Below are 26929 nucleotides of genomic sequence, written 5' to 3'. Positions count from 1 at the left end.
GTGATTTTTCTGCGTAAGAAGTTGTGAAACAGACGCTTTACGGTTGGGCTGTGGGACAGACACAGCTTCACTTTTCTGCTTCTGCTCATTACTACTCAGCATCTTTTTAATGCGCCCCTGTGAATCGGCCCGGACTCCACCGCGCCTATTTTTTTACTTTCTACCAACTTTCAAATCACTTCATGAAATCAAATAAAATCGCTTTTAATGTTGCGATGAAAAGCAACGTCTTTTTAAAAATGGGGGCTGTTATTATACGCTTAACTGCCCCATAGTAGTGAGACCTATTTTGAGAGGCGGAGCTCGCTGGAGCCCAAAGCGTCCGACCGGGACTTGCTCGCTCCTCGGCGGCGGCGGTACATTGTGTGTGGACGGAGCGGTAGCACGTTGTTGTCTGGGCTTCTTCTGCAACTTTGCGCCGTATATATCCCGATCCTCCCCAGCCTCCAGTGCTTTTCCCCTCAGAAATCTGTGAGCCAAACCAGCCTGCGGAAAACATGTCGGCCTCGGCGGCGAAAGCGAGTAAAAAGGAGGCAAACTCCAACCACGACGGAGCGGGTGACGAGACCTCCGGTAAGAAGAAGCTATGGGCAACGGAATGGCGGCCTCCCTCGCTCCATTCACCGCCATTTTTGCTTATCTTTTCACACATAATTCCCCTGCTAACTTATATGCAATTGAACCATAATCGATCATGCCTATTGCTTTAATTTGCCTTATTCTGGGGTCTTTTTTTCTTGCGATTTGTTATTTATTACTCGCACTCACGTTGCGCGTATGGGGAGCTAGCACAATTAGCACATAGCCCGCTGTTGTTCGCACCGTTAGCTGCGTTTTAGCATCACCAGCGTGGCCAGATGTGTCGGCATCTACGAACTTCTCCGGTCATTTTTGGTGATCGGTGCACTTTTTTACTCTATGCGTGTCCTTCCAATTAGATAGCCTTTATTATCTTCACCAGCTGGGTTTATTTACAGACAAACGTGTGCCTTTTGACCGAGTTAGCATCAGCCACTTGCTATTGTTGTTGTAATGTTACCTAACGCTAGCTGCGGTGTTATGCTTGCTAATTCGCGTTTAAATACCCCATACACGAGTGTTACATGAGTCAGAGTATATGTAATGTTCTTAATCAGATGTAGTTGGTCTATAGATAAGTGTTGGGGGATGGGTTGGCCGGCTCTCTCGTCCGCTCTCGGCTCTGAACACGTTTATTGCGGCTCGCAGTGTGTTGTTCGTCCCACATTCAAACCACGCGGCCTTGTCGAGAGCACTGGCCGGAAACGGAGAGTGTCTGCGCCGCTAGATCTGCTGCGATTGGCCGCCGGGTTCTGCCTCATCTCCGGACACAAACCCCGCTTTTGTTTAGCAGATAAATGATGGCAACGTATATGACATTGTTCGAAAGTTTCCATGCTGGAATTGCACGTAAACGTACCAATATTCATCTCTGCTATCAAAATATTCATTAATTTGACAATTGTCTATGCCCATGCGTTGCGTTATCAAATAAAAACTTTGAAATAACATTTACGCATTTGAACGTCAGGTTTGCAGTATTTTCAAGACTTTCCTACTAGTTTTCTGGTCGTCTTGCAGCGTTTGTACTTTAAACACAAATTAAAATATAATCTCAGGTGATTCCTTTTAAGATATGTAAAAGGGTGAAAATTAGACTGGTGTAAATGTGAGTTCTTATTTGACAGTTGAACACAATTTGCATCATGTTTGCAAACGCATTTTTTCAGTTTATACTGGTCAAAAATAATTTTTGATCTGACACCTGAGGGTTTCTATCGTTCCTATTCATTGCCATACAGTGAACAATGTTTCATTGGTTAAAATGTGTGTTTACATTTTAGTGTCTTCAAATTTACATAGATAAAAGTAAATGGATGAATCTATGTACATTTGTGTAATGTTTGCTTCTTTCTAACAGATGTTTTGTTACCTTTTCAGAAAAAGAGCAACAAGAGGCCATTGAACACATTGATGAAGTTCAGAATGAAATTGACAGGTAAGTTTCACTACTGCATATGTATCCATTTTTATTTTGAGATTAGCCCTGTATTTTATTGTTTTTCCTCAATCTCCATGTCAGTTCATTCATTTCATCAAATCGAAATTGTTTTGCCAGAAAGAGGAACTGAATCTTTTAATGCTATGGTGTTTTGCAGATGTCAGGATAATTGTATTTAAATGCAGTATTGTTTTCTGCGCAGGTTGATTGAAAGTGCCAGTGAGGAGATCCTTAAAGTAGAACAGAAATACAACAAACTCCGTCAGCCGTTCTTTCAGAAGAGGTCAGAACTGATTGGCAAAATCCCCAACTTCTGGGTCACCACATTCGTCAATCATCCACAAGGTAATACATAATATCCATCTATCTATATATAAAATTTGTAGCAGAATAACTTATCAAACTATCATTATGGTCCCTGTTCTCATCATAAAGTTGAGTATTTTTTGGTGTACTGATGTTGTAGTATCCGCTCTACTTGGTGAGGAGGACGAGGAGGCGCTGCATTACCTGAGCCGGGTCGAGGTCACAGAGTTCGAGGACATCAAGTCAGGCTACAGAATAGAATTTGTATGTACCATATATTCACTGTCCCCCCTCCTCTGTGCCATACATTCACTGTCCTTCCTCTTACACATCTGACTTTCTTTTGTCTGTTCCAGTATTTTGATGAAAATCCGTACTTCGAAAACAAAGTCCTTTCCAAAGAGTTTCATCTGAACGAGAGCGGAGACCCCTCTTCAAAATCCACAGAAATCAAATGGAGATCAGGGAAGGTCTGTATAATACCAAAACCTAATAGTTTAATATGTTTTGCAGCAAGTCAGTAGATGGGGCTTCGTCTTGACCACATAATACAATAGTGCTATGCTATGTGCCCTATTTGATAGCATGGGTATGTCCTATAGTTGGTATTAAAAAGGCTTTGCCTCCTTTTTTCATGTAATAAATCAAAATTTACAGTGTGGCTTTTAGGGTCAAGATGAGATTGCTGTGTGTTGTCTGTTCCTAATTACAGTGATTTTTTTATCATGTTTAAATCAGGAACTAATTCTGGTATACTCTTGGTATGCTAGTTGTTGTTAGCATTATTACCCCTGGACTCTGAAAGTTGTGAAAAGCACTTATAAACTCATCGTGGTGACTTATGAGGGTGTTAATAATTTTGCTTTAACAGTCAGTTTAAAATGTACGATCTGTTTGTTACAGTCTGTCTGCTATACCGTCTTTTAAGAGGTTACAAAACGTGTTATTTTATTACGAGCTTTGTAATGTGGGTTTATGTTCTATGTATACAAAAATTTAAACGTCAAGGTCATGTTTTTTGTCTTCATATTTCAAGCCTTGTTATTTCTGTTCTTATTATGTTTGTGCATGTGTTGTCAGGACCTGACCAAGCGCGTCAGTCAGTCACAGACCAAAGGCGGAAGGAAGAGGCAACACGAGGAGCCGGAGAGTTTCTTCACCTGGTTCACTGATCACGCTGACGCTGGGGCAGACGAGCTCGGAGAAGTCATCAAGGACGATATCTGGCCCAACCCCCTGCAGTATTATCTGGTAAGCTACTAAGAACTTGCTGTCCAATCTCTTTTTATAAGGCCAGAAATAAGATTAGCAAAATTTTGACTACCTCAGATTTGTGGACAATCAAGCTGTTGGGTAGCAAGTGCTATGTTATCCCCTTTTTCCATAATAGAACAACGTGCTGCTGACTTAAGTGGTAATTGGTATGTCAGTTAGTGGTTATTCAGCTGTTGGTAAGTATAAAACCTTATTACTTACCATAATAATGCAAATGAACAGTAATTAAGAGTTTTAATGGCAATATAATAATTAATGGCCATAGAAATATTGATTGCTGTACAAATGACAACAAAGATGTAATCATGCATGTTTCTACTAGTCAACTAATCAGTTATTTTGTGAGTTTGTGAGCTATAGTCAGTCTAAAACACATGCTAAAAGACCTTTTTTATAACAAAGACATTGCCCCCCCTCAAAAAAAAGCTTTTTATAAAACAAAAGATTAATTTAAATCATTGTTGACTGGGCGACTACTAAAATAAGCATTAGTTGCAGCCCTAGATGTGTTGGAGACAATTTTTTATTTTATCTTTTTCTTTGGCCATTTTTGAGGCCGTAAAGTCCTACTACAGGGAAGAAGTTCACTCTGATTTTGAAAAGAACAGCCCTGTGTTGAAAACTTTGAGCACCTTCTTGTGAGCTTCCTTATGATACTGCTGAGCCACTGTATTCTTAAGCATGTAACTTTTTTCCCCAGGTCCCGGATATGGATGATGAGGAGGGAGAAGGGGAGGAGGAGGATGAGGATGAGGAGGGTCTGGAGGACATCGATGAAGAAGGAGATGAGGATGGAGAGGAAGATGATGAGGATGAAGGAGAGGATGGAGAGGTAACCTCAACAATTTGGTTTAGACTGCAGGATTTTGGGTTTAGCATTTGGGAAATCTATTTAGTGGAGGCCAACATAAAAATTGGTTGTAGCAGTCCTTCATCGATATGTACTACAAATAATAATTGCTGAGATGTTATTCTGAGGGACTGAAAGTGACTGAAACATTTCAGAATGACATACGGCATATCTCGGTAGGACTGCATCATTAATTGAAATTGATTTAAAATCACTAAATTTAAATGGACACAATTGGTAAATTGCAAAGGATGAAATTTTTTAAATACGTTAATTCTCTACATAAACAATCTTCTGTCTTATTCTGCACAAAAAACACTAACCTTGTAGTTTAGATCTGTACAAACATGTTCTGAATTGTGATTCTTGTATTAGTTTGTCAGTTCATATTTTTGTCTTTTTGTCAATTCTTTTGGACCTGTTTAAAATGTGAACTTTGAACAGAAACATAAATTAAAACATCGCAATTTCATTGCTTGTCTGGAAAATTGCACCTGAATATTTTTCCAAAATTGTTCAGCCCTACATCTTGACCCAAGTCCACTGTTGCTACAGAATACCTATGAATAATATCGTTTTAGTGCACAAAAGTCAGTGAGAGTTTGGGAATTAATTTTTGTTTAAAAAAAACATTTTGTAATTTGAAAAACTAATAATTATAATTTTTCTTATTTCTTGTCTATTCTGCAGGAGGACGAAGGAGAGGATGACTAAACCCCAACAAAACCTCAATGTGTATTTCCTGTTTGGTTTTTCCACTCATTGTCGGGAGCAAATATTTTAATTTTATTTTGTTCATATATTTTTAATTTTTTTTTTAACTTTTTTTTTTTTTTTTTACCCGCGCTTCGTTCAACATTCAGAAGCTCTCACACCTTCACCTGTAGTTGGTGCCATGTTTATTTTTCATCTTTATATAAAAAGGTCATTGGCACTTTGCCCTGAATTGTGAGTACCATCTACCTAAAATAAATGAAGTAAAAAGTAAAAAAAAAGGTTAAAGAAAAAAAAAATCCTATAAAAACAGCACGACATCTTGAACTTGAGAGACAAAACAGAACGTTGTTTATGAAAGTAATAGGCATTTATGGTAGCCCAGTATTTTGTAAGTTTTAGGAATAGTAGTACACAGGAGCAGTGACCTCGTGTTATGCATGTTAGAACAATGGATGGAACTATTAACGTAAGCCTCTAAATTCTAGAACTTCCAAAACTTAGATGCAAATATGTATTCCTGAACCAGGACTGAACCAGGACTGAACCAGGACTGAACCAGGACTGAACCAGGACTGAACCAGGACTGAACCAGGACTGAACCAGGACTGAACCAGGACTGAACCAGGACTGAACCAGGACTGAACCCCTTTCAGTGGAAGTGTGTTCCTTTATAAAGAGCCAGGTCTAAACCAGGACTAAAACGGGTGTAAACCAGGTCTGAACCCCTCATAAAAAAAATTAAAAAAAAACAACAAAAAAAACCAACTGTCCTAATCTGGGTTTAAACCAGGTCTAAAGCAGGTATATCAGATTTAAACTAGATCTAAACCAGGTTTTTACAAGGTCTGAACCAGGACTAAAACGGGTCTACACTAGGCTCAATTCATTTAGTGTAATTTATTTTAACATCTGACGCTTTTTATTTTTGTCATGTAACAAATTACCTCATTGTAGAAATAGCAGTAATCGCAGCAGCAATAGTACAACTTTGCACTCAACTCCTTCAAAAATATGGTAAACTACTCAATGTTGATTTCATGCAGTTTGGCTTGTGTTTATTGCTCCTGTCTACTCCACCAAACTAGCATTGTTTTGACCAATACCTTCTATCAGAATTGTGAAAAAAACAAAATACTGGGCTAATCTTTTTCAAATGGGACTGAATGACTATCTAGCCATGTTACCACCAAGCATTGTTGACTTCACTTTGAACTAGCCTAAAATCTATGAAATTCCTTTTGGGAGTTACAACAGTTATCCATACGCCTTCTTGTTTGGATATTTTTACAGCTGATGCTCTTCCCTCCATTTATTTTGAACAGGACACCTGGCATTAGTTGCCTTGGTATCATTTTGATTCATGAACTTGCTATATGCTTCCCCAGCTTCATTTGCCAAGCTTCATATACATTTTAAAATCTAAGATGAATTGGTTAACATTTGAGACTCCTTTTTAAGCTAAAAAAGTCACTGTAAATAATGTGAATGCAATACATTTTATGTTGGAAGAAAGCAACTTGACACCTCAACTTTGTACTATTGGGCATGGACTGTTTCACATGTTATTGTCTCACCATTTTTTTAATAATTATTTTTAAAAACAAATGTTGAAATTACTTAACTGGTCGCAAAAAGCTTATGGCACAATATTATAAAGTTAATATGTGACAAAGTCACTTTGACTTTGAAGTGGTTAGTGGTAACATTGCTTAGAGATTACTATAACTTCTAGTCCATTCATTCCCATTTTAAAATCTCTCCTATTATTTGTTGACTTAAGCCATGGTGTTGTAAACTTCTAGCACTAGCAGCAGACCTCAATATTCACTTAATCCTTGTTTCTTTTTGGGGCATTGATCCTGGAAGAACTGATTTTTTCCCCCTTTTTTGTGGCTATAGCAACAGACAGATACTCATTCCTTTTCACTTGTAATGTTCAGGTTCAGGGCGGGGGACAGCTGTTATATGGGGGAAAAGACATCATTTCTATTGGACTTTTTTTGTTCATTGTATTGTTTTGCAGATATCCATGAGATTTGAAATGACATTTTTAATAAACAAAATGGAAAAAATAAACAGTCTTGCAGTTTTATTTGAATGCTTAAAATTAGACCCGTCATAACATTTTGAATTATGATATATTGCTGAAGAATTTGTCTATAAATAATAATAATGAAACTAACTTAGTTATTGTTAAATCAGAACCAATGAAACACTTAAATATTTGAGTCATTTATTCAACTCTTTATAGCTCAAATCTAATAGTGCAGAAAAATAACATGTTCCACTAGTACTAAGAAAAAGGACTCATGGTAAATATTGACTCCCAAAACTTATAATTCAATAAATAAATGATGGAACAATACTTTTCTGCATAATCCAGATCCCTAAAGGTTTACTATGTGTAGATGGTCATCTACAAATGTCTTGAATCATTTCACTGCTCGAAAGGACTACTCTTAAACACATCCCAATTATGAGCTCATTGGTGTGACACCAGAAAGGAAGCCATTGTACAAATCCATGGATTAATTTACCTATGCTATCACATCTTGTAAATGGGTTGTACTCCAGCTAATATGGGCATTCGGTGAAGAACAGCTCATTATCAGACAATTAACAAGGACAGCAATGATTCACTTATAATTTACTGAAAATTATGACTTGTAGCAGCAAAAGCATAACGGTCAAAACATTTCACAACATTTTCAATTATTGCTTGTATCATCTAATGAATGAAAAAAGACCTTTTCAATTTCATAGAAACTAGGGATATTGCATTAAGGAGCCATGTCTTTCAACATAACTACAAGATATTTCACTCGTGTGGAAAGAACAATGGATCCTATGGGTTAGACTGTTATTATACAACTATATTCAGTTACTCTCCTCAGAATGTGCAGTCAAGTCAAGTCAATAGACACTTGAACCTGGTTTAAAAAAAAATACAATAATCATAACATTAGTCAGTAAGAAAACATCCTCAAAGTCCTACCTGAAAATTTGCTTTAAAAAAACTTGTGTATGTTCAGCTGACGAATGATTTAGGAATCATTAAAAGACTTGAGGCAAACTCCTCTGTTAAAAGTGCGTGTGCTATCAGACCCAAAAATGTGTTTTGGGATTCTTCAAATCGGGATGCAGAGACTGTGGAAGGCCAGTGGTCCGGCTGGAACCCCCAACCTAGAATAAGACATGACAATAGATAATAAAGCAATAATATTTTGGTATCCACAATAGTAATAAGTATGGATTAATTATTACAGTTGCAGTGATTTCCACACAATAATGAAGTATTTATTAAATGGATCTTAAGGGAAGGGGAGGATCAGGTCTAGCCCTGGGGTCTCATTTATAAAACTTAACGTGGAATTATCACTGAAACTACATACAGACAAAACAAACTCCTCAAACTGGCTAGCGGTTCTCTTCTGTCTCAGCACAGATCTCCTGTCTCATCTCCGAAAGCCTAATTTTCACATCAGAGAAATTGTATATAGTCTGCACTATTACCATAAAACAAAAGATACTACAAACACAATTGAACCCAGGTTGCCATTGCCTAAACCTGCAGAAATAAGACACATACAACTTTGTCTCATTCTCAGTATATGGACACGCCATGTCTAATGTGAAAGCTCAGAACCTCCAGAATTCACTCACATAGCTGCAGAGGCTGCACTAGCACTGATTCATGATTGGCTGCAGGTGCTGGGGTTTAGGAAATGAGGATTCAGATCAGAGAGACTCCTTTTAGGTTTAAATCAACTGGATCTCAACACTGAAACTCACAACCCGAATGCTTTCTGACTAGAAAATTGACTTGAGAACCAAAGCACCACATTAAGACATAATTATACATAAATATAAATACCTTCATAATAAATTATCATTGGAATTGTTATCAGTAAGTGTCTTTTTATTTGACAGTATATCAAAACAATCCATTTTAACCTAAACTCTGAAGTGCTTCTATGCATGTCTAAATCACTGAGACCCACCTAGGTGAGCTTTGCAGTGCGGGCAAGTGGCTATGGTCCACGCGAACCCCGGGAAAAATGAGAAGTGCCCATCGGCAGGCCAGTGCAGGGTCACGTCTGCCCTCCTGAACGTGATCACCTCAAACTGCCTTCCATGTGGGTTTTCAAAGAGCTGCACGCCGATTCTCCTCCCTCCGGGCAGTGTGTCATTATGGCTGGACAAAGTGAGACGACTAGGCACAAAGCGGATGTCTGAGCCATTAGCCACTTCATAACCACAAGCTCTGAAGATATAGTGACCAGACAGACATGGAATTATTCATGGTGACAGTCCCAGTTTTGAATGAATAAAATAGCAGAAATTAAATCCTGTCAGACCACAACCAATCACACATTTACATACTGCATTCATACTGAAATGTGGGTGAAATGTCTTGCCCAAGGACACAATAGTATGCACATGCTAAAGATGGGTATCTAACGGCAACCACCAAAGTGTATTTTTATTGATATGTGACATTTTGAAGCAGTGGGCGGAAATAGGGGGTAGGTGAAATTTTCCAAGCATTCAACCCTCAAATGCAGGAGGATTTGGAGTAGTCTAATGATGAAGGAACTTTGTTATAGCATGTTTAATGGTCACAAAGTCAATGTAACATATGTCCCTTTAAAAGCGCATACAATACACTCTAGAAAAACTACTAAGTACTAGTTTTCTAATACTTTATATTCATTTTCATTACCCCTAACATATAGTCTATGCTCCCTACCTGCATAGCATTAGTGTATCTGTGCTCATTCCGTTCTCGGCTCTGGGACCACACGCCTGCCCGAGCTGGAGACATGGATGGATGATGAGAAGGAACAAGACAGAGTACGGAGCAGGGCAAGGGAAGAACAGACCCACGCACACACGCTGCAACAGGTCGATCAGAGCTGAGCCCATGCTGCTACTACTGAGACACATGGAAGGCAAATCAAAACAATCAACCGATAGGCGTTTTCTTTAGTATTCATTTGGTCTCGGTAATAACTTGTTTGAAGTGAGATGTATTAACTTCCGTAAAGTATTACAAGCATATTGTGTAAACAGAAACAGTAAATTATTTGATAACTTAAGAACAAATTCAAAAGTGCTAATGAAGCTAAGCTAACCGGAAGCGCTCTACGGAAAGACAGGAAACGTGTACTTTTTTTTCGTTTTTTTTTTTTTTTGCTTTGTTCTGAAATATATATATATATATATATATATATATATATATATATATATATATATATATATATATATATATATATATATATATATATATATATATATATATATATATATATATATATATATATATATATATTCATTCATTCATTCATTCCAGAACCGTCTGTTGAAAGCTTTTGTGGTAACTAGGGGCAACGCGAAACAAAAGCCCTCTTTAACCAATCACAGGCTGAGTGTGTCCAAACTAACCAATTGGCATCCTCCTCATTCGTTCGTTGATCCCGCCCACCGTAGACACAACATCAGAGAGAGAAGTCGAGATTTTAAATATAACTTTCGCCCCGAATAATGGATCCATATGAGCTCATTTCTGGTCTTGGGGGTAGATAATGCATCCAAAGACTCCGTGAAGGGTTTTAGGGCGTCGGATAGCGATGAATGACCGGGAAACACCTCCTCCGGTTCACGTCCATGTCCCAGAAGCCACTCCGATCCACGTCCATATGAAGAGAAGCCCCAGCAGAAAGCAAGAGGTGACAACAGCTGATGCAGTGCTTCCCGAAATTTTTACTGAGAATATGGTAGCCCAAGTTATCCACATTTGAATAATTTTATTGGATACAGTTGTATTCAATTGTATTGTATAAATGTTACTTATTACCAGTCTACTGATCAAAAAATTACCACTCTAATGGTTAAAAAAGTACTGATTACAAATTAAATATACTTGTATATGTTTATGCCATTACTTCAAGTATAAAGTATCATTTGTAGAACCAGATTTTTTATTTATTTTTTTAAATTATTTGTTTTTTAGACTATGGGGGCAAAAATTAGACTGCGGTGGCTCACCAAAGTCTCCTGTGTTAATGGAAAATACTGGCTGATCACATTGTGTCCTATTTTATTTTACTAACATGAAAAAAGAAGTGGAAAATTAGGAGGCTTATTATTTATCATCTCTAGATAATAGTAACTGTTATACAGAAGCTATCTTTATAATCAAGAACGTGCTTAGATTACTAAACAAAGCACGGGTGTTGATGGTTGTGAACAAATGTCTTATGTAAATCTTTTTAAAGGTTTAGAGATTATAGGTGAATAATACAGTAATGAGCAAATGCATTGTTTTGATTTGGACTCTTTGAAGGTAATAGCTAGCACTTGATTTTAGACCCTATTGGATTGAGATTGTTTTCTTATCTTTTTCAGGTGAAGACATCTGACCCTCACAGTAAAGAGGGCAGAAAATTGAAAGCTCCTCCATGGATTCCCCCTGGAAAAACTCCAACTCGACGCAATATGGACTTAGCTTATGATAGTCAAGTCAGTTAAGGATAATATGGATTAAGTTTGCTTCTCTCCCTGCCATGTTGTGTTATAAACCTGAATTAATAGATTTTTTCTACATCCAGAGAAGCCGATCTTTGCACCGCTCCGGCTCTGGTATCAAAGACAGAACTGAAATGGAGGAAGAGGATCGGGATCTGGTACCTGTCTCTAGAAGTCTAGCTGTTTTACTCAAAGAAGAAGAGGAGACCAACCGCAGGCGCTCCAGGAAGTAAGGACTAGTTTATTCAGACAGCACATTTTCAATGGAGCATCAGTAGCTCAGGTGGTAGTTTTCATCCACTGACCCATGGGTTGGCGGTTCAATCTTTTGGGTAAGACACCTTACATAAGTATGAACGGGATGCGACTGATTAGTGATAATTATTGGTGAGGAACCTTTACTGTAATTTGACTGCCACATTTCTCTCAGTAAACCTCAGGGCAGTAGAAGCAGTAGTAGAAGGTGAGTATCAAGACTGAATTAAGAGAGAAAAGTAAAGTCACTGTGACTGTTCAAAACAGTATACAGTGAAATTTTGCAAATTTCTCTGGACACATTTAAAATGTGAACAAAATCCTTTTATTAAAACAAAAATTTCAAATCTAATCACAATCACAATCCTTGTCAGAAAAATCACAATTTGATATTTTTCCTAAATCATTCAGCGCTAGATTGAATGTGATATTTTATGTGTTGTTTTGGTAGGTCTGAATGTGGAGCTCAGTTCAGAGACACAGATGAGCTGCTCAGAGCTTTGGTGGAGGCTGACATTGATGGAGCCGCAGTGACCAATCAGCTCTCAGCTCTGAAGGAGACACTGGACAGGCTCTCCATGGTACAACCATCTGACCCTCTGCATCCTCTCCTCTCACGCCAGCTATCCCTATTTCCTCTTTCACAGCACAACATCCTCTCACAGTTATTGTTGGCACAATACTGAAATTTTAAACTTGATTTTGATACTTCAGAGTACACTTGATTCTGATACCACAATGATAAGAAAAAGCATTGCAATGGAATGTGATTTTCAACATTAAATTGTTGTAGTCTTTTTTATATTCCCATGTGGCCTTATATCTGTGTAATCCCTCAGTCATAAATCAGTATCTAGTTCTGAGTATATTTTAGTATCTGATTTTCAATACTTTTGACAAATCTTCACATAGTAATTAAATTGTAACACATATGTAAGAACAATAACAGTCTATGAGATTCACCTTGCAACTACTAACTTCTGCCATCATGGGTTTCTACCTTTGTTGACTAATATAGATTCCATGTCATGTTATTCTGGTTTGTAGGTTAAGCGTTTGGGTAAAATGCACACCACTTCCCTGGACCGCCAGCGAGATTTACTGTTGGAAAAGGTTGACATGTTTGCAAGCACCAGCCACAGCCTCCGAGCTCTGCTGCGAGAGTGGAGCGAGCAAGAGGTATAGTTTTATACACTTTTCAAAGGCCATTATTGTTACTGAAAGACAATTACTAGGCATTATTTATAATTCATAATAGCTGTTTATTGAAAGGGTGATTCACTAGCTTTGTCCTAAAAAAACATTCACAACTGATTAATCTTAGACACTTCAAACCAAGCCTAGCTCAAAATCTGAGGGTGGATTGCTGGGCACTGCACTGCTCCAGTGGCATTGAAGCATGGGTTAAAGGAGGACACATTTTTTATCATGAGGACAATAAAGTGTACATTTCCTTACCTTAAGACTGGGATACCCGATGTGTACTCTGTGGTAGGAAGAAGTATATTTAAATCTAACTTGTCCGTAACTCTCACAAACCCTTTGGCACATTGTTAATATCTATATATGAGAAATCAAAATACTGGTACTTTTATTATTTGCTACAGACAGCACACAGTGGTCTCATTTTGTCACAAAGTTCTGCTTTTACAATATACACTAAATTTACAAAAAGGTTTGGGTACCTCAGTCTTAATTTCCAATGTGAGGTTTAGAATAGCATTATGATTGTAATCACTGGTTTATGTTTTGTTGGTCAAAATTGTGTAGATGTAAACTTACTGCAACATACTCATATGCAACAGGTAATACCTCCGAGGGTTCAGATTTGTCCTCTGAACCTGAAGAGTTACAACCAACTAAGCTGTGTTCCATTATGCAATGCTTAGAAAAAAGGCTTAAAGTGTTTTTCTAAATAATAAATACATTTTTCACTTTGTATGTTTTGTTTCCAGAGAGAGTCGCTGCTGTGGTCCGAGCAGAGAGATGCCCTAAAGAAAAGACTCACTGACTGTGAAACTGAGAACATTGTACGTGATCGAACCAATGACTGAATTTTTGCTTTTCTGAGTTTTGCACCTCTGAGGCTGCTGTAGTTGCTTCTCTTCTTTTTATTTCTTCCAGAGACTTGCAGCCAAACTTTCAAACAAAGAAAAAGAAACGACAAAACTGGCTGAGACTTTAGACTTGGAAAAGGTAAAAAATAAATCCATCTCCATTTTTATCTCCATTTTTATAATCTAAAAATGACATTAAAGAATATAGTACCTTATCCTATAAAATATCTTTGTTTACTTGTAGGAAAGTAACCGCACGTCAGAGGAACTGTCTAAACTCCTGGAGTCGACTCGTTTACATCTGGAAACTCAACTGGATCGAGCTCAGATAGAAAACGCACAACTCACTGCTCAAATTCAGGTTGGTCAGACCAAGTTACAAGTCAGATCTGTGGAAAGGCAATGCTGCTTCCAGTTAGAATAATGTTTGTGAAGGTGTTTTTGAGCACTAAAACACCTGGAATTGAATAAACTCAAGATAATATACTTAAGAACATTATAGACAAAGTGATGACATCTCCAGGGAAACAAGGGAGATAACTTAATATTTTAGAACATGTTTGTACAGATCTAAACTACAGCGTTAGTTACACCTTTAAGTAGTGCAGTTTTAAGTATTGTCTATAATTGAAGATATTATAAGAATATAGAAAAAAACATTATGATCAATATAAGAATTTTTTATTTCACTAAATCTCATGGTTAATACTAATTTAGGTTTTTAGTAATTTTAACTATTTAAACAAATAGTGCCTTTATATTAAAGGATTATTGTTATTTATAAACAACATAACAATGTTTTAGTTTCTTTGTTTTTTTGGCTGCACTAAAGTGGAGCAAAGGACCATGGTCTATGTAGTCCCTCTGCTGCCACAAAATGACACATTTAGGCTTATGAGCCTAAGAAACAATGTATCGAAACTGTTCTAATTCTTTTTTTTTTGTTGTTCAGAGGATGCAGCAGACCCAGGAGCAGGTGCAGATGGAGATGCGTTCACTGACGGATGAGCTGTGGTCTGTGAGGCGTTTGAGGGATGATGAGGAGCGTGAAAGGAGAGAGCAGGAGACCGAGAGGGCAGAGCGGGCTGAAGAGGAGATGAAGAGACTCTCTGAGAAACTACACCAAAAGGTCTGGGCATTATTGGCATTTATTGTTATACAGTAACACTATACAGTACATGAAAATAAATAACATTCATCTTTATTCTATTTTTAGCTTTGTTTCAAAATATTTGTGGGGGTGTAAGCTTTTAGCCATTTAGTCTGTTAATCATTTGACACAATTGTTTTGGCTTGAACTCCTGTGAGCTTGTGGAGTGCAGTGTGGATTGCATCATTAAGATGCATTTAAGTTTTGACAGTTTATTTCAATGCCACACTTCATTTTAGTCGACTAATTGATGCATAAGGGATGTTTTAGTCAACCAAGAATTTCTTAAGTCAACTGTCCCTAGATATTTTCTGCAATAACAACTAGAGCTGAATGAGGGAAAAAAATTTAACAATTGTGTTTTTTTCTGACAAGCATTGTGATTGAACTGAACAGAGCAATATTATTAAAACACATTGCAAATCTAATCACAAACTTCATTTTAAACATGTCCAGAAGAATTGGACTGAACTGAATTGAAGACTGAAATATTAACTGACAAACTAATACAAGAACAACATTTCAAACATGTTTGTACTGATCTAAACTACAGGTTTAGCAGTTGAGGCAGAATAAGAGGATATTTTGTTGTTTGTTGAGGAAATTATGGTCCATTCAATTTGCAATTTCTATTCCATTGCGATTCATCTTGAAGCCCTAATAATAGCTCTCTCATCTCCTCTCACTTCCTTTCTACCAACATTCCAGATTTAGCTGAATATTAGGTGTTACATTTCTTTCATAAACTTGACCTATCTGTGTTCCCAGATATGAGGTAGAGATGTTGAAATCAAATATAACTTTTACTGATAACGATTCTAATGTAGATTTATTCTTATCTACAGATACATTGGACATGATGACATGATGAAGTTGCTTATGTTATAATGTTTATAATGTGATGTTTTGGTTTTCAAGATTCTGATTATCCAATCAGAAAGCAGAATGACCCTCACATGAGTCTCTCATTTGGGTTGTCAGTGTCCATGCCAAAATCCAGTTGGTTTAAACTCAAAAAGTCTGATCTTGTGACCAGTGTAGTTCCAATCACAACAGTTGAAGGAAAGGTCAAATGCAGGAGTGTCAAAAAAAATTTCACCGAGGGCCACGTCAGCAAAATGGTTACCCTCAAAGGGCCAGATGTAACTGTGAGACAGTATTAATGTAACTAAATGTAACCCAATGTAATGCAAAATAAATGTAACTACTTTTACTACTACTATCTCTCCTCACAAATTCTATTTAAAAATTCTATTTAAATATGACCATGTTGATAGTTGCTAGGTAATATGCATTTTGTGTGTGTGTATATGTATGTATATGTATATATATATATATATATATATATATATATATATATATATATATATATATATATATATATATATATATATATATATATATATATATATATATATATATATATATATACACACACACATAATCATGCATACATAGAAAGACACTTGAGCCCCATTCACACATACAGTCTGACTGGGGAATTTTTCCATATATGTAGGAAGGCTTATATGTGAATAAAGCCGGAAGATTGCTAGTACTACTTTGGTTAAAAGTTTTGGTTCCAGGTTACACAGTTTGGTTACGTTCCATTCTCATTTATTTTAAATAACACAGCAGTGTGTGCTATGTGAGAGAACGCAGAGTGCCAAATGCCAGTTTAATGCTGCATTCCAGGTAACTGGGAGATCGGATATGTCCCAGTTGAACATGACCAGTTCCGACATCAAAGCCTTACTGCTGAATTAACCCATATGTAAACAATATGGCTAAAGCTAAACCTAGGCTAAAGAAATATAAAGGTTAAATAATTGTCTGTAACTTGTAACTAAATAACATAATATTGTCCGATTTAACCAGGTACATCGTTTATGTGCTGCTTAACCTCTTGGATCCACTTTTTGTGGTGATTACATTGTTAAACTACGTCACAGTTGAACTCATATGTGAAGTGGGTGTCCTCTGATCACCTCCCAGTTTGCAAGTGGGGGATCGAATTTCTGAGGCATTTTTTCAAGTTGGAGATTGGACATATCCCAGTTACCTGTTGCCTGGAATGCACCATAGGAGTGAACAGAGCAGACTTGACAATGTTCTGGGTCTGGTGTTAATGGGGGTCATTACTGAGTGTTCTGGCATCCTGTACCTGACAATTTACTGGGAACTATGTCTGAATGGGGCTATAGATATAAAGAGAAGACGTAATCTAGTAACTTTTTCCTCTGATGGGTACCCATTTTCAGAACTTTGGACCATCGAAAAGTCACATTTCACAAATGCTTCCACTGTTTTTAGATTTGTTATGATTAACTATTTATTGCTGATATTGAATAGTTTAGGATTAATATATATTCTTTACATAAAAAGTAAGACTTATTGTACTTTTGTTTGTTATATAATTCTAATCTACACCTGTGGATCATTATGCTTTAATTTGGACATTTTAAATCAGTGATGGTGATCTAGAATAACTTAATACAAGAAACAATTCATCTCATTTCCAGGTTGGGAAACTGCGTTGCTTAATGGGAGCTGATGTCATCGTAAACATGACTCTTGAGATCCATGCTCAGCAGATCCATGGATCTATTAAAATAAGATCACACTAGCAAGCATTGTTTGTTTTTTCATTTGTGCCAAAATGGCTACGCAGTGGTGGTGCTAGTGAAAACGGGGGTAGATCAGAGCAATGATGTCTTTATTCAGGGGAATAAAGATTACTGAATCACACTAACTACAACTTCAAGAGGGTAAAAGAGAAGGGGAAACAACTATAACATGGTTAAAAGCTCTAAAATGTAGATTTTCAGCTCCAGTGTGAGGTCACAGTTGGCTGGGATCTAAAATGGGCACAAAAAATTAAAAAAATGAGTTCTGCTGCCTTTTGTAGCCGAGAGTTTTATTTTGAAATTCATTTTTGGTATGCCACATCGACCTGTGGATCCAGCAGTGTGAAAAAAATAAGTGAGCAATTCAGTGATTGCAATTCATTTTACATCTCTAACCTATTCTTAGCCACAAATGTGAATAAATATTCTGAATTGTCTTTCAAGCTTGTAGTGTCTGTGTATGTACTATGATGTGGTATCATTTGAACTGAACTGCTCTTACACAGATCCTTCTCTTGCAGGAGCTGCAGTTGGCACAGGCCTTGTCCTCGTCCAGTGAGTGGTGCATTCGACACAAAAACGAAGTCTCTGCCAAAGAACACTTGGAGCAGGAGATCCCAGTGCTCAAACGGTCAGTCAAAAGCCCAATACACACACATAGCTCCTAGAAAATTTCTATATACAAAATACCAGAACACTCAACAATGACCCCCATTCCCATATGCACCAGTTCCAGAACGTCCGTACTGCTCTGACCCTATTCTGGCTAAATGTAAGGTAGGTAGGTAAATTCATGGGTCAGGCAGGCTGCATATGTAAATGGGGCTAAAGAAGACTGGTGTTTGGTATAAAAACAATAGCCTGATTGTGCTGGTGAAAATACACCTTACCACTACTAACTAATGTACAACACACTCCAACATCCTGCACTGTTCACTATTAGTGGCTTTCATATTCTAGAATATGAAGTTCCAGATGAAGTACAATAGCCAGAAATCCCTATTATATTATTTTCCCATGAAATATCCAAAAGGTAAATGCATAAATGTTGAACCAGATCATTTCTGTTAGTGACTAGCCACTATAACTCAGTGTAATATCAACAAAAATCTGTATTTTAACAATATTTATTTTAGCTGCCCCCTCATCTGTATTAAATTGTACTGGTCCATTAAATGTTGCGATGTCATCTGAAACCTAGCAATTCTGACCCAATATATACACATAAACAGTTGAAACCAGAAGTTTACATGCACTATATAAAAAGACACATCATTTTTTTTCTCACTGTCTGATATGAAATCAGACTAAACTTTTCATGTTTTAACTCAGTTAGAATTACCAAAATGATTTCTATTTGCTAAATGCCAAAATAATGAGATAAGGATTTTTAAAGATTTTTTTTCATTGGTTTCTTCAAAGTCAGAAGTTTACTAAGATTACTATGCATTTAAACAATTTGGGAAAACCTAGATGATGATGTCATGTCTTTGGAAGCTTCTGATTATTTATATTTGTTTATTGACACCATTTGAGTTAATTAGAGACACACCTGTAGATGTATTTGATGGCACACCTGAAAGACACCGCTTCTTTGTGTAACATCATGGGAATGTCAGAAGAAATCTGCCAAGATAATTGGCACAATCTGGTTCATCCTTGGGTGATTAAGTATAAACACCATGGGAATGTCCAGCCATCATACTGCTCAGGAAGGAGTTCTGTGTTCCAGAGATTAACTTGCTTTGGTTTGAAATGTGCATATCAACCCAAGAACAAGAGCAAAAGACCTTGTGAAGATGCTGACTTAAGCTGGTAAGAGTGTGTTATTATCCACAATGACACGAGTACTGTACTGACATGGGCTGAAAGGCCACTCTGCCAGGAGTATGTTTCCAAAAGAAACATAAAAAAGCCAAATTACAGTTTGCAAATGGACACAGAGGGGAAGATCTTAATTTTTGGAGACATGACTGTGGTCTGACCAAACTAAAATTGAACTGTTTGGCCATAATGAGCATCGTTCATTATGGCCATACATTTGAAGGAAAAAGGGGGAAGCTTGCAAGCCTGAGAACACCATCCCAACTGTGAAATACGGGGGTGGCAGTATAAGGAAAGAATATTATGTAGAAATACTGAAGCAACATCTCAGCCAGGAAGTTAAAGCTTGGGCACAAATGGGTCTTCCAAATGGATAATGACACAAAGCATGCTGCCAAACTGGTAATAAAGTGGCTTTAGGATAACAAAGTCAATGTTTTGGAGTGGCCGTCACAAAGCCCTGATCTCAATTGAAAATGTATTGGCAAGCCTGAAAAGGCAGGTTTGAGCAAGGCCTACGAACTTGGCTCAGTTACACCACTTCTGTCAGGAGGAATGGACCAAAATTCCTGCCAACAATTGTGAGAAGCTTGTGGAAGGATATCCAAAATGTTTGACCAAAGTCATACAGTTTCAAGTCAATGGTACTGATAAGGGCTTGCCATCACCCGTACCAAATACTAAAGAAATGTATGTAAACTTCTGACCAGAAATTAATGAGAAATTGTCTAAGCAAATCCTTCTCTCAGTATTCTGGCATTTAGCAAATAGGAATCAGTTTGGTAATCCTAACTGACCAAAAACAGAGTTTAGTCTGATTTCATGTCCGACAGTAAGAAAAAAAAGTGTATGTGTCTTTTTATATAATGTATGTAAACTTCCGGTTTAAACTGTATATTTTTTAAGCAATCTAGCACTAGATTTTTTAGAAAGGCTCCGAGAACAACAGTGGTATATTTTGAATGTTTTGGTTTAAGAGAATGCTGGATATGCAGCAGTTAACTTTCTATCATGCAATACCAGACAGAATTCCGTTGTTCTCCTGGGTGACTTCAATGTCCATGACAGTGACACTTGGAGGGGCGTGATTGGGAAGAATGGCCTCCCTGATCTGAACCCGAGCGGTGTTTTGTTATTAGACTTCTGTGCTAGTCACAGTTTGTCCATAACAAACACCATGTTCGAGCACAAGGGTGTCCATCAAAGCACGTGGCACCAGGACACTCTAGGTCAGAGGTCGATGATCGACTTTGTTGTCGTGTCATCTGATCTCCGGCCGCGTATCTTGGACACTCGGGTGAAGAGAGGGGCTGAGCTGTCAACCGATCACCACCTGGTGGTGAGTTGGATCCGCTGGCGGAGGAGGAACCCGGACAGACCTGGCAGGCCCAAGCGCATCGTGAGGGTCTGCTGGGAACGTCTGGCGGAGACCCATGTCAGAGGGGTCTTCAACTTACACCTCCGAGAGAGCTTCTCCCTGATCCCGGGGAGGCTGGGGACATGGACTCCGAGTGGGCCATGTTCTCCACCTCTATTGTCGATACGGCTGCTCGCAGCTGTGGTCGTAAGGTCTGTTGTGCTTGTCGTGGTGGCAACCCCCGAACCTGGTGGTGGACACCGGAAGTAAGGGATGCCAACAGGCTGAAGGAGTTCTATCGAGCCTTGTTGGCTCGTGGGACTCCTGAGCCAGCTGATGAGTACCGGCGGGCCAACAGTGCCACAGCTCGTGCAGTCAGAGAGGCAAAAACTGAGAGTTGGGAGGAGTTTGGGGAGGCCATGGAGGAGGACTACTGGACAGACTCAAAGAGATTCTGGCAAACCGTCCGACGCCTCAGGAGGGGGAAGCAGTGCTTCACCAACACTGCTTACAGTGCAGGTGGAGAGCTGCTGACCTCGACTGGGGATGTTGTCGGGTGGTGGAAGGAATACTTTGAGGATCTCCTCAATCCCACTGTCATGTCTTCTGAGGAGGAAACAGAGACTGGGGACCCAGAGGCGGACTTGTCCATCACCCTGGTTAAAGTCACTGAGGTGGTTGGCAAGCTCCTCGGTGGCAAGGGTCCGGGGATTGACGAGATCCGTCCCTAGTTCCTTGGGTCTCTGGATGTTGTGGGGTGGTCTTGGTTGACACATCTCTGCAACATCGCCTGGCGGTCAGGGACAGTGCCACTGGATTGGCAGACCGAGGTGGTGGTCCCTCTGTATAAGAAGGGGGACCGGAGGGTGTGTTCCAATTACAGGGGAATCACACTCCTCAACCTTCTGGATAAGGTCTATTCCAGGGTACTGGAGAGGAGAATTCAACCGATTGTCGAACCTCGGATTCAGGAGGAGCAGTGTGGTTTTCTTCCCGGTCGCCGAAACACTGGACCAGCTCTATACTCTCCATCGGGTTCTCGAAGGTTCATGGGAGTTTGCCCAACCAGTCCACATGTGTTTTGTGGATCTGCAGAAGGCATTCGACTGTGGTCCTCGTGGTGTCCTTGGGGGGTGCTCCGGAAGTATGGGGTCCAGGGCTCTTTGCTAAGGGCTGTCCGGTCCCTGTATGACCGGAGCAGGAGCTGTGTTTGCATTTCCAACAGTAAGTCAGACTTGTTCTCGGTGCATGTTGGACTCCGCCAGGGCAGCCCTTTGTCAACGGTTCTGTTCATTCATTTTTATGGACAGAATTTCTAGGGGCAGCCAGGGCCGGAGGGGGTCTGGTTTGGTAACCACAGGATCTGCTGTTTGCAGATGATGCCAGGACCTGCAACAGGCACTGGGGCGATTTGCAGCCAAGTGTGAAGTGGCTGGGATGAGAATCAGCTCCTCCAAATCCAAGGCCATGGTTCTCGACCGGAAAAAAATGGCTTGCCCTCTCAGGGTGGGTGGTGACTCTGCCTCAAGTGAGAGAGTTCAAGTGTCTCAGGGTCTTGTTCACGAGTGAGGGAAGGATGGAGCGTGAGATTGACAGGCGGATGGGTGCATCGTCTGCAGTGATGCGGCCGCTGTATCGGTCCGTTATGGTGAAGAAGGAGCTGAGCTGGAAGGCAAAGCTCTCGATTTGCCTTGCTCTCGATTGCAAATCTAATCACAATCGTGTTTCTTGTTAGAAAAATCATAATTTGATATTTTTTCCCAAATCTGACACGTGACCTTTCTTTTCAGTCGTGTTGATGAGCTGGTGGATCAGTTGCATTTGTCTGAGGAGCAAAACCTGACTGAGAGAGAGGAGCTCCAAGCACAGTTTAAACTCATCAGTGAACAGAACACCGCTTTGAACACAAACAACCACAAACTCAAGGTGAGTTTTTCAACATCCAAATGAGTTTATCAGCTGTATCCCCTCTCAAAATATCCCATTTAAAAAAAGGTAAGATGTCAAGCTTTCGGTTGTCTTTGTTTTTGGCCTTTTGGGTTATCAGGTTTATTTTTGTGTATGTAAACTCGGGCAAATAGGACTGGAATGTGATTTTTCTGACAAGCATTGTGATTGCATTTAAATTTGCGATTTATCTTTCAATAAAAGATTTTGTTCAAAGTTCACATTGTAAACATGTCCAGAATTTACCACAAGACCAAAATATGAACTGACAAACTAATAAAAGAATCACATTTCAGAACATGTTTGTAAAGCTCTAAACTACAGGGTTAACAGCTATTTATACAGAATAAGACTGGATATTTTGTTAATTGGATATCTTATCATTGATTGTTTATCATATTTTTCTGGCCACTTCAGATGTTCTTTCTATGTTTTCCTGTGTCTTAGGGCGACTTGTCTGTATCAGAGGAGAGGCTCAGAGAGCTGCAGTTAGAAGCTCGAGGGCTCAAAACCCTCCTTAGGAAATATGAGAGCCAAGTGGAGAAATACAAGAAGAAGGTAAGGACTGTCTGTCATAATCATGAAAATAATATTAATATACTGGCATATGACACATTTTACGATACAAATGCTTTATGATTTGATGCAAAAACTCAGAGGTCTCATTTTGAACCTCAAGAACTGCTTTTACAATATATTTGTTGTAGGTCAAGACTAATTTAATAATATAACATTATTAAACACACTTTTACTGTCTTAAAAATGTGAGTGTGAAAAATGTGAAAATTCAGTTATTCCTCACTTACCTTATGCATTTTGAGCATCCTAATTATTCATCTCAATGAGTTTATGAGCTCTTTTCACAACTCTCAGAGCGAAGTTTTGCCGTGAATTCAAGGCTAACTACAACTAGGATGCTAATGCTCACTTCCTGATTATTGGACTACAAAACACTTTCTAATTAGACGCAGAAAGCAAGCACCTGGCATATTCTGACCTGAAGAGCTGCTTATACAATATATCTCTACTGGGGCAAGTTAAGCTCAAAAGAATGAGAAAAATCAGGTATAGGATCTTTAATCTTTTGCAGTTCCTGTTAGTGGGACCTCCTTAGGATCTCTATCTCTTGCTATATTTACTGTATCTGAACTCTTGAATCTGTCTGATCTAAGTAATCCCTCACTTTTATCTCCTTTTTCCCCTCCAGCTGCATGAGAGTCGGTTGGAGTCGGAGCGGTTTGTCCAAAAGTTGGAGGAGGCTGAGGCACAGAGCCGAGAGCTGAAGGTTCAGCTGAGTCTGGAGAAAGAGGGGCAGAAACTTCACCTCCACAGCCGCCTCCGAGAGCTTGAGGACCTGCCCGAGAAAGTCCGACAGACTGAACAGCGACTGAAGGAAGCACAGCACAGCGCCGAGACATACGAGAGGAGGAACATTGAACACACCACAACACTCACCCAGCTACGCCTCAAGGCAAGATACAAAACTTCCATCCATCTTTTTCCGCTTATCTGGGAATGGGTCACAGTGTCCTCACCTGGGACACTTTCTTCAGCTCCTCCAGGGAGACCCCACGATGCTCCCTGGCCAGCCAAGAGACATAGTCCCTCCAACATGTCCTAGGTCTTCCATGGAACATACCCAGAAAGCCTACTCAGGGAGGCGTCCAGGAAGTATCGGGTGGAGGAATGATGGAGGGCGATACAGAACTTGTCACTCTATTTCCTCTCTGCTTAATTATACCCACAAATATTAAGCAGATTTGTCATTGTCTGTTAATTTCAGGTGGAACAGCAGGGGACGCAGTTGGATCTGGCTCAACAGAGAAACACACTTCTTCAGGATGAGAACAATAGTCTCCATAAGAAAACACAGACTTTAGAATGGTACCAACATCCTTATGTTTTTGTTTTATGACTGGCAAGAATGAGTCAAATTAGACTAGACTCAAATTCTGTCAAGCTAATTGGCCTTAGTAGTATCTGATTCAAAACAATCAAAATGGCCTAGCCAGCTAAAGTGGCAGATCATTCACCCACAAAGATTCCAGTTCAGACCAGTGCATATTGCTTTTCCTAAGTAATAATGCAATGTGAATAAATTATAATTAGTAGTGGACTCTGTGATAAACCTAGCCATGCTTTTGTCAGCCTACCGTACCCTAGGGTAGTTTAAAATCACCAACAGTTAAGAGTGAGTGAATATTGCATTGCTTTATATTGAAAAGCAGCTTTGAGTTCTGTAGGACTGTATTTACCTGGGATCCAGAATACACGCTTATCCAGTATTTTATGATGATGTGTGTCTGATCACCTGTGAATCTTCCCGAGTTCAGATGGGCGTGATTGACAGGTGAATTAACCAATTGGTGACATTAAAAAATATGGCTGCTTGCAAGGTAAAAAGAGAAGAGGTTCATATATCTGACAGATGACTAATGAACGCCTTTGTTTCACATGCGTCATTGTACGATCAAATATCATTCTGCATTTGTTGGGCAAGCACTATATAAGACTAAACTTATTCCATTCTTGTCTGCTGTGTGTCAGTAAACTGGAGGAGCTGAAGTGCCAGTCCACAGCCCAGTCCCAGGACCTGGTCTTGAAGGAGGGTTTGGTGTTGAAGCTTGAGAAGGAACTAGAGGAGCGGTCTCTGGAGGTGTCTGTTTTAAACTCCAGACTGCAGCAGAGCCTACAGGATGCAAAGAGACAGGCAGACGAGGAGATGCAGAGGCTACTGTCCAAAGAGCGAGTGTCCCAGTCCAAAGCCTTAGATTTACAGAGCGAACTGAGCCGAGCCAAAACAGAGCTCAGTCTGCTGCAGCGGAGCAAACAGGAGGTACACACAACAATAGCAACTCTAAAGTACTGGTTCTCAAACTTTTCACATCAAGTACCAAGAAAACCAGTGTTTCCCATAGATTTTTATTAATTTACAGTCAAATGTTAAATCATTTTTTAAACAGTAGTTAATATGAGAATACAATGGGAAATGAAGTGTGATTTTGTTATCCAATGTATAGCAGAAGTTGTTTCTAGACTATGGTTTAGTCAAAAAAATGTTCCCATAGCACCGTAATTACACTTTGTGTCTGAATGTATTAGGCCTAAAATGCTCTAAAATGAGACTAACCCATTCTAACAATTCTAAGTAAGGATTAACCCAAAAAGGACAAGAAAATGTATAGATTTGCCTCTAAATAAAAATATATTCTCCAACTGCAGAGGGCCCCAAGTACCACAAGAGGCAGCCTGCACACCACCAGTGGTACAACCAATTTGAGGAACAGTGCTGACACTGCTGGCACATTGCTATCTGAATTACTCTATTATACTATCATCTCTATGCTAACTCTCACAAAATAGCCTCAGAAGCAACACCACATGTAAAATGTAAATTCTACTTAAAAAATAAAATCTCCAGTGTGGAAATTCTCCAGATCTCTGGCTAGAATCTTAAATACCTATAGCTGAAGGATTAGAGACCTTCTTCAACTACTGTGCTACAACATAAGACCTGAGATAAATGAACTCTATGCTAGTTAAGATGTACAGTATGTCATTTGTTTGTTTTGTTTTTATTCTCAGATGGAGCGGCGGTTCCAGGGGCAGTTGCAGAACCTGAAGGAGAGACTTGAACAGAGCGACTCAACGAACAGAGCTCTGCAAAACTACGTCCATTTTCTCAAAACATCGTATGGAAATGTGTTTGGAGAATCTTTGATGCAGAGTCATTGACAAAGCCGCACATTACTCAGCATATGGTGCTCAGAGACACTTTTGTGCCAATGTGTTGTTTTTATATTGTGTTTTGTAGCCACTTATAAAATGTATTTATAAGTGATAAATAAATGGCTTGTTTTCTGTTATTGTTATGTTGGTGTCTTTTTTATTGTTACCGTTCTTAGAGTACACTCTACTTCTACTTGAGTACAACTTTGTCTCTTCTACTATCACAGCAATTGTATTTCTAACTGTATCATGAGTTGGAGTTTGTCTGATAAATTAACATTAAAAAA

At 38.9% G+C, this 26929-nt stretch overlaps 3 protein-coding genes across 3 annotated transcripts; 2 read left to right on the top strand and 1 right to left on the bottom strand.

The window, feature by feature from the left end:
• Window positions 1-247: 247 nt before the first annotated feature.
• LOC117376652 (protein SET-like) lies at window positions 248-5464 on the top strand. Its single transcript, XM_033973168.2, has 8 exons — window positions 248-573; window positions 1960-2017; window positions 2223-2365; window positions 2487-2590; window positions 2683-2796; window positions 3407-3577; window positions 4302-4433; window positions 5142-5464. Exons 1-8 carry the CDS (start codon window positions 498-500, stop codon window positions 5163-5165), a joined length of 822 nt encoding a protein of 273 aa, XP_033829059.1. The 5' UTR covers window positions 248-497; the 3' UTR covers window positions 5166-5464.
• A 2732-nt stretch (window positions 5465-8196) lies between these two features.
• Window positions 8197-10298, bottom strand: si:ch211-51h9.7 (uncharacterized protein LOC558400 homolog). Its single transcript, XM_033973123.2, has 3 exons — window positions 9919-10298; window positions 9170-9432; window positions 8197-8351 (listed from the first exon to the last, which is right to left on the bottom strand). Exons 1-3 carry the CDS (start codon window positions 10113-10115, stop codon window positions 8197-8199), a joined length of 615 nt encoding a protein of 204 aa, XP_033829014.1. The 5' UTR covers window positions 10116-10298.
• Window positions 10299-10586: 288 nt separating this feature from the next.
• LOC117376373 (outer dense fiber protein 2-like) lies at window positions 10587-26731 on the top strand. Its single transcript, XM_033972832.2, has 16 exons — window positions 10587-10897; window positions 11577-11690; window positions 11780-11925; window positions 12403-12532; window positions 12999-13130; window positions 13907-13981; window positions 14076-14147; window positions 14253-14369; window positions 14961-15137; window positions 18307-18416; window positions 22757-22892; window positions 23361-23471; window positions 24121-24384; window positions 24697-24797; window positions 25461-25749; window positions 26499-26731. The coding sequence occupies exons 1-16, from the start codon at window positions 10799-10801 to the stop codon at window positions 26646-26648; spliced, it is 2223 nt and encodes a 740-aa protein (XP_033828723.1). The 5' UTR covers window positions 10587-10798; the 3' UTR covers window positions 26649-26731.
• The last annotated feature ends 198 nt before the right edge of the window (window positions 26732-26929 follow it).

Source organism: Periophthalmus magnuspinnatus, chromosome 9 (assembly GCF_009829125.3).
Source record: "Periophthalmus magnuspinnatus isolate fPerMag1 chromosome 9, fPerMag1.2.pri, whole genome shotgun sequence".
NCBI classification, from domain to species: domain Eukaryota; kingdom Metazoa; phylum Chordata; class Actinopteri; order Gobiiformes; family Gobiidae; genus Periophthalmus; species Periophthalmus magnuspinnatus.
This window is presented reverse-complemented; position numbering and strand designations above follow the sequence as displayed.

Bases quoted from the DNA above. Each gene is read 5' to 3' on its own strand.
- LOC117376652 (XM_033973168.2), top strand. From the start codon at position 498: ATGTCGGCCTCGGCGGCGAAAGCGAGTAAAAAGGAGGCAAACTCCAAC. The intron at 2,591-2,682 runs GTATGTACCATA...TGTCTGTTCCAG, and splicing joins CAGGCTACAGAATAGAATTT to TATTTTGATGAAAATCCGTA. The intron at 2,797-3,406 runs GTCTGTATAATA...ATGTGTTGTCAG, and splicing joins TCAAATGGAGATCAGGGAAG to GACCTGACCAAGCGCGTCAG.
- si:ch211-51h9.7 (XM_033973123.2), bottom strand. From the start codon at position 10,115: ATGTGTCTCAGTAGTAGCAGCATGGGCTCAGCTCTGATCGACCTGTTG. The intron at 9,433-9,918 runs GTAGGGAGCATA...CTATATCTTCAG, and splicing joins GATACACTAATGCTATGCAG to AGCTTGTGGTTATGAAGTGG. The intron at 8,352-9,169 runs GTGGGTCTCAGT...GTCTTATTCTAG, and splicing joins GCACTGCAAAGCTCACCTAG to GTTGGGGGTTCCAGCCGGAC.
- LOC117376373 (XM_033972832.2), top strand. From the start codon at position 10,799: ATGAATGACCGGGAAACACCTCCTCCGGTTCACGTCCATGTCCCAGAA. The intron at 14,370-14,960 runs GTTGGTCAGACC...TTTGTTGTTCAG, and splicing joins AACTCACTGCTCAAATTCAG to AGGATGCAGCAGACCCAGGA. The intron at 25,750-26,498 runs GTACACACAACA...TTTTATTCTCAG, and splicing joins TGCAGCGGAGCAAACAGGAG to ATGGAGCGGCGGTTCCAGGG.